The sequence below is a fragment of the Rhagoletis pomonella genome, unplaced genomic scaffold (assembly GCF_013731165.1).
Source record: "Rhagoletis pomonella isolate Grant_MI unplaced genomic scaffold, Rhpom_1.0 Rhpom_scaffold_00005, whole genome shotgun sequence".
Lineage (NCBI taxonomy): Eukaryota > Metazoa > Arthropoda > Insecta > Diptera > Tephritidae > Rhagoletis > Rhagoletis pomonella.
The window spans coordinates 73,933,177-73,940,768 of NW_023458559.1; the positions used below are offsets into that span (position 1 = coordinate 73,933,177).

A 7,592-nucleotide genomic window follows, 5' to 3' on the forward strand; every position below is an offset into this window, starting at 1 on the left:
ATACTAGAAGGGGCTTTTGGTCTTTTTGGAATTCATTTCCGCACTTATCTTTTTCCTAAAATTTCCACCAGAGGGCGCAACAGTGAAAATTGTCACATTTTCTTTGAAATCTATTTTCCAAATTGATTTTAGACCCATGGTTTCTTCGGCAAATTTGCTTAGAATTACACGTAGAATCCTGCTATGCTATACGCGCATAGTCAAAAAAAAATTTCCCCACCCTAATGTTCATAGGTTCGTATACAATTTCTATATATCGCTTATGTACCTAGATTGTTTATATACATATATGGTACTGTACTTCTAGCGTGCCCGGCTTACCCAGACATGCCATGATCGGAACGCATTCATACGTTCAACAGGCGCGCTCGCGAACAGTCATCTTTACGTTTCCATTAGCCATTTCTGCTGTATGCGCCTCGAAGCGTGTTTCCAATGGTGTGATTTTGAGTGAAAGAAATTGAAAACAATAAGAAAACGATAGACCGTGCGTGCTTACCCAAACGTATGTACATAAATAGTATCATGCAAATGAGTGTATGTAAGTGGCTTAAAAACGCTGGAATAACACAGTTCACGAGGAAAAACTAAAAAAAAATTGTGAAAGTCTGTGGTAAAAAGACGAGAATTAAAGATATAACTAAAGAAATCGTAGTTACTGAATAGATTTAAAAATAAAAAATAAAAAATAAAATTATTATTAAACACCAATAACTCAAGCGGAATAAGCCTTTTTTTGGCTTAGTTAAAGTCAAAACTAAGAACACATTAAAATAACTAAAACTTGTGCAACAAATACATATCCTTTTCGCTGGAAAGACATAACTGATTGCAAAAAATGTGAATTTCATCACAAAAAAAAAAAATAACAAATAACAGCTAAGCATAAAAATATCCATTTCGCTGGAAGAAATACATAAAAATATATAAATTTCAAAAACTGAATTTAAAATTACCAAACTCGCCATTTTTTAACAGAAAACACTAGGAAAATTTAGTGGCTTCGATAAATTTTCCAGCTATTAACTAATTAATGTAAAAAGTTTAAAAGTATATAAAAAATTTAACTTAAACAAAAAAATTTAATTGAAACCAAAAAATCGTAATCTAAATTAAAAAATTCAAAACCAAATTTTAAATATTGCCCCAAAAAATTCCAGTTTTAAGAATTTTGGCTGTGATATTTTTATTTTCTACACACCGCTTTTTTAAAAAGCAACTGTGCTATTTTCCTTACCAAAAGTAGAAAATTTAAGTGCAAATAATTTTCAAAAACTATTCATAAGCCCAAAACAAAATGAAAGTGCCAGCAAAGGACTCAAAATATTCCATAAATTTGAAGATTTTTAAGCTGCACAACTACAGTACCGCTCCCAAAATGGGCACCAGCTGCAGCAGCTGCAGCAGCAGTAGCAGCAACAGTTGCAGCAACAATGGTGGCGATAAGAAATCGCCCTCCCCCACCGGCGTCAAACCGCCTGCCATACTAACCAAACGAAACTCTTGGCGTGCTTCATGGAAATTTTCAGCAGCAAAGCAACAACAAAAACAGCAACAGCAACAATCTGAATCTTCTGACTGCGCCATCAATGGCACGAGTCATAGTGAGCAAGATAATTCGACCACTGAGCATGATGCTGATAGTAAAAACAAGCGTTTGAATAGTTTGAATGGCAACAATGAGTCAGCATGCGTGGCGGACAAAAGAACACAACATTGGGCGGATGTCTTGGATCGCATCGCAGTTCAAAGTGCGGAAAGCAGTAAAGGGTCCTCATCGTCGCAGCAACAGCAGATGCACGAGACTGATGAATTTATGTGTAAGTTTTGCTGTGAAGGAAGGAGTTTGTTTGTTATAGATAAAAGAGTGTCGATGAACTGTGTGTGTGTGTGTGTCACTTGAAGAGTGAAGAACGCCCCAATGGCGCCCCTGTAGTTTTTTGTTTTGTAAAAATATTTAAGATTATTAATTAAGCAATAGTTCAAATTTCACTTGAATAGCTTATCAGTAAACTTGAAATTTCATGTGAACACTGCATGATGCCTGCGTCGCCAAACGCCACCGACTGCCCTTTCTTCGCGGTGCAAAGGTTAGGATTGTCTGATAAGAATGCCACCTTTTTCGGCCTGTGCAACAAAATTAAAATTTCCGAGATTTTTAATTAGCTGATATTAATCGTAAAGTTATTTAAGAATGCATTTGAAATTAATTTAAAGAAAGTTTTTGCAAATAACAAAAATATGATATATGTATGTAATTCGCTTCTCTCGCTCTCCCCGTGCATCCCTTAGGTTATACTAATTCTAATTCGAATGATTGTATGATCAGTTGTAATCATTCCAACACGCTGCTTATGCATGCGCGTGTGCCTAAACGATTATTTACATAAGTAATATTTGTATAAATTCTATGTGAATAATTGCACATGCGGATGTTTTGTTTTGTTATGAAGCATTGGGCCTGAGACGTGAATGAAATTTTCCATTCTAAGGCGAAAATAGATTTCGTTTGTTTTATACACTTGTATTTGTTTATACTTTGTGTGTTTTTATTTAGCTTTAAATTAATTTCCAATCTTCAAATCACATAAAATTTCGCTAATAAGATTCAGAAGATATGGCTGCCTGTTCCATTTTTATACCCGAGCACACTTGTGCACAAGGGTATTAGAACTTTGTTCACATAACGGTTGTTTGTAACAGGCAAAACGAATCGAGATAGATATAGACAAATGTATACATAAATGATCAGAATGAAAAGAGAAATCGATTAAGCGGTGACTGTCTGTCCGTCCGTCCGTCCGTCTGTCCGTCTGTGCACACGATAACTCGAGTAAAAATTGAGATATCTTAACGAAGCTTCGTACATGCACTTCTTTTGGGCGTAGGACGGATGGTATTGAAAATGGGCGAAATCGGACAATAACCACGCCTACCTCCCATATAACGGTAATTTTCAGAAATACGAAAACTGCGATATTTTAGTAACTACTGAAGATAATTCACTCAAAATTGACATTTAGAATAAGTTTTAGACGAGAAATAAGAATATTAAAAATTTTTGAAAAATGGGCGTAGCCACGCCCACTTATAGTTACATGTGTATATTTTGGTAACCGCTGCACCAATTTCTTCCAAACTTGGCACAGGTTTTGACCCTGGTACAGCATACCAAATGGCCGAAAATTTTTAAAATCGGTCAATAACCACGCCCACATCCCATATAACGGTAATTTCGAGAAATACGAAATCCTCGATAAATCAGTAAATATTAAAGCTAATTTATTCAAAATTGATGGTTGCAACAATTCTTTATCAGGAAATACGCTTATGATAAAATTTTAGAAAATGGGCGTGGCACCGCCCACTTATGATCACATATATGTATATCGTTAACCGTTTTAGCAATTTGTACCAAACTCGGTATGGTTATTGTGCTTGCCACATAAAAGCAAACTGTTGAAAATTGTTGAAATCGGACTAACATTGAGGCCGCTTTTCATATAACGGTAAATTTCATAAATGCTTGAAATTTCAATATTTCGAAATTTAAGGATGCTAGTTTACTTAATATTTATACACCCGCTTATCATGTAGCGGTAGATTTCGGAAAGGTGGAAAACATATATATAATACTTGCGCCGGGTATTTAATGTTCGGCTCCGCCCGAACTTAGACTTTCTTACTTGTTTGCATTATTATTATTTTATTGCTTACATATATTGAATATCTGATTAAAAATCCCATTATCCATTATCCACTAACCGGACATCCGGATAACAAAAGAAAATGATACTAGCCAGATGTCTGGCTTTTATCCGTATACACGAATGTACGAACGGATATTCGGTTGGTCCCCAGCTCTAATTGTAAGTATTGTATGCATGGGAATTTGTCGAGTACAGGCGTTCCTTCCCGACTCGCTGACGTTTTTGGAATGTTTCGGGCGCAATTGCCTTTTCATGTTGAGACAAGAGTAGATGATGCTCTTGGTCCATGTTTGTCTTTGCGTCATCGCCAAGAGACCGAGTTGACCATATCAACGTCTCGATTTCATTGCGGGTTGTTTGGCCCAACGACCCTTTCGTCCATTGCAATGGTATCAAGATTTGGCTCAACACTTTGCCCGTTTGGATTAGCATCCATCGCCGCGATCGCCATCGATTGTTCCTTTAAGTGCGCCGACTGCTGCACTGTTCAGTGTAATAACTATTTATAGTTGTTTCTCTCTTAAATAAATATATAAAATATTCCATTAAAGTTTACCACTAATGAAATAAAACGATTATTTCTTTTAATAATCAACTGCAGCTATTACAGTGACCTAGAGTGTATGGGTCTCGTATCTTTAAGTGCTGAGTAATATATGTGCGTATAAAAATTGCATTCATATTTTTTATAAAAAACGTTTTATTACCTTTCAATCAAAGAACATAAGCTAAATAAATCGAATGAGATATCAAATCTATCGCTTAGAATATTTAAATGTAGCAATAAATGCCTTAATCTTTATAGCTGTAATTTTCTTTAAATCAAAACTTGCGCACTTGTTATTTTGTTAATGATATTATTCCCAGATATTGGTTGAGGTATGCACTGCGACCAGGAGATCTATTGTGCCCTCTTCCTCCTTGCAACACCTCGCTCAGTCCTAGTTACCGTAGGAAGTCCAAAACATTATTTGGTGACATCGAGTGTATGTGGTTCGGCTGCAGGCATAATGACCCGAGGTATTTCTCCCGTCTCCTAGCTACGGCGTCACATTCCAGAGGGCGTTTAGCCTCTCGGCGCACTCAAGAACCATTGCAGACTTGATTTCATTAGTTGCTTAATATTAATATATATTCATAACGGTACTTTCGCTGAAGATTGATCTCTGCACACAGACTAATGGCGTGAACCTCCGCCTGGAATATGCTAGGCAGACTGCCCATCGGACCTGAGACCCTTATTCTTGGCCCAAAGATTCCAGCTCCGATGCCTTCGGGTGTTTTTGAGCCGTCTGTGTACCAAATAAGGGGGCGCAGATGGAAGTATTTATTTAAATTTATGTCATTCCAACTCTTGCCTTATTCCCCAGTTCTACTTTGAATTTTCTTTCAAAACTAATGATTCTGCAGATATCATCCGGTGGGAGTTGTGTCGAGGTAGTTGGGTCCTGAGAGATTCCATATTTCGAAATGATACCACTTTTCCTCTTCCAAAATCCTCCCTGGTGAAATTCATTAGGGATCGTTTGGCTAATGTGCTGTGCCGTGAGCTCGAGAATAACCTCCAATGCTTGCTGCTGAACAGGTACACATCGCGCCGGTGATGCACACACACGCAAGTCGTTGCAGTTTTGTGATTGAACGCCTCACAGTCTCTAGGTTGGCTCTCGAGCCATGAGGATGATATACATCGATCTGAGAATCCGATTTCCCGCCAGACGTTTGCATACCATTAGCGCTTTTACAGCTCTGGATATCGTCACATCGACGTGTTCCTTCCATGAGAGTTTAGCGTCGAGCGCCAAAGTATCTCACTTCCGAGACGACGCCGACTTTCGTGCCATCGAGAGTTATAGTTCTCATTCCCGGTAGGGTTCTTCTCCTTGTCAATGGGATAATTGCTGTTTTTGTTTGGTTAATTTTTAAGACCTTTATCCACACACCCTTTCTTTGTTATTTTTAGGGCCCTTTGGACTACATACATATGTCACAGAGGGTGTTCTCGAACTTCCCTCTTGCTACTATGACGATGTCATCCGCGTAGCCTTGGCATCGGATTCCAGATGATAGCATTTGCAAGAGTCCATCTACTACTAGGCTCCAAAGGAGGAGTGATAAGACGCCCCCTTGTGGGCATCCTTTCGTAGTTTCTATTTGCAAAGACTTGTGGACTTCTATCCACCTGCGAACAGGTTCTTGTACTCCTCTTTTCTCTAGTGCCTGACAAAGCTTTTCAGGCGGGCATGTTTGTGCGCACCAACGCTCTAATGTGAACGGGATATCTTCCATGACATCCCTGATCAATCTGCTAGTTCAAGGTGGATGCGAAACGAAATGCTTTTGAAAACACTTTATTCCAAAAAAATTTTGAAATCGGGCAACCACTTGTATCTGGTAGATATGTACCTACGTACCTTAACAAAAACATTTTAATACAAATTTATGTCAATCGAAATGTATTTCAGAAAGTTTTTCATAGAGCAAGATGCTACAACAGCTACATACGTAAATATAATAAATGCAAAATGAAAATAATAAAAAATCTAAATATCGAGGTGTATGCTAGAGTATACATATATATGTATGTATGTAGGTACGACTAAATTGATAAGATATGGATTTTATTTGATTCGCATAAAATAGTAAATAAAATCATTTGTTTTCGTTTATTTGTGTATTCATTGCCACTAACAATTAGTTACTTCGCTTAGTTCCTTTCAATTAACCATAAATTTGATAAGAAACCTTTGAAATGTTTGATTACACTATACAACACAAACAAATTACAATGTTCTGGCAGAGAGGACCAAAATCCAATATATTGAGGGCTTATATTCAAAACCTGCAATCAGAGATTTTCACAAAAAGTACTTTCTGATATTAGAACTTGTCTGAGACTTAACTGTCATCAATGATGTTAATGCTGACTTCATATGTGACCTGGTCTACGGAAAGGGGGCTTAGGTGTCAAAAAATCAATTTTCACTTTTTGGTTGATTCGGATGGAAGATGAGATGCTTTTTCACGTGGTGAAAAGCAGAAAATCCTAACTTGCTTAGAAGTACAGTAAACGTCACTTCTTCAGTGTTACTTTTTTAAATGTTCCACACTAGCAACTTACACGATGAACTATAATAATATTCCGACCAACAACAACACTTACTGGACCAACAACAACACTTACTGGACCAACAACTACACTTACTGGACGTCCGGCGCGGAGAACAATTAACGAGATAATGAGAAACTGACGAAACGAGTTGCTTACTTTTAACAGCTTTTTCACAGAAAACTAGTTTTCGCACGTAAGCTCCCTTTTCGTAGACCAGGTCACATATACATATCGCTTGTTAGAAGAATTTTCCATTGTAAAGATAAAATTAACATCAGCTAAGTCTAAGATATGTTCTAACATCAGAAAGTACTTTCTTGAAAATCGCTATAAGCAGGTTTCGAATATAAGCCCTCAATATACGTGTACCGGAGTTTTGAAAGTTTAGGTCTGAATTTTATTTTAGGGCGGTCAAAGTGTCTCCGACGGCGACGGCGAGTACCGCAGACGATGGAACGATGAGCTGTATGAGCTTTACAACGATATGGACATAGTGCAGCGAATTAAAATACAGCGGCTCCGCTGGCTTGGTCATGTCGTTCGAATGGACACCGACGCTCCAGCTCTGAAAGTATTCGACTCGGAACCCGCTGGTGGTAGCAGAGGAAGAGGGAGGCCCCCACTGCGATGGAAAGATCAGGTGGAGAAGGACTTGGCTTCACTTGGCGTTTCCAATTGGCGTCAGTTGGCACAGAGGAGAAACGACTGGCGTGCTTTGCTGAACTCGGCCAAAATCGCTTAGGCGGTTACAGCGCCAAAAAAGAAGAAGA

General features: G+C 38.0%; 1 protein-coding gene across 1 annotated transcript in view; it reads left to right on the plus strand.

The window, feature by feature from the left end:
- Positions 1 to 1,271: 1,271 nt before the first annotated feature.
- The window catches only part of LOC118739489 (pantothenate kinase 3-like), a 28,461-nt gene continuing 22,140 nt past the window's right edge, over positions 1,272 to 7,592 (plus strand). The window contains exon 1 of the mRNA XM_036470844.1: positions 1,272 to 1,820. Within this exon, the coding sequence (XP_036326737.1) occupies positions 1,298 to 1,820 (523 nt within the window). The 5' untranslated portion in view covers positions 1,272 to 1,297. The remainder of the gene's footprint in view (positions 1,821 to 7,592) is intronic.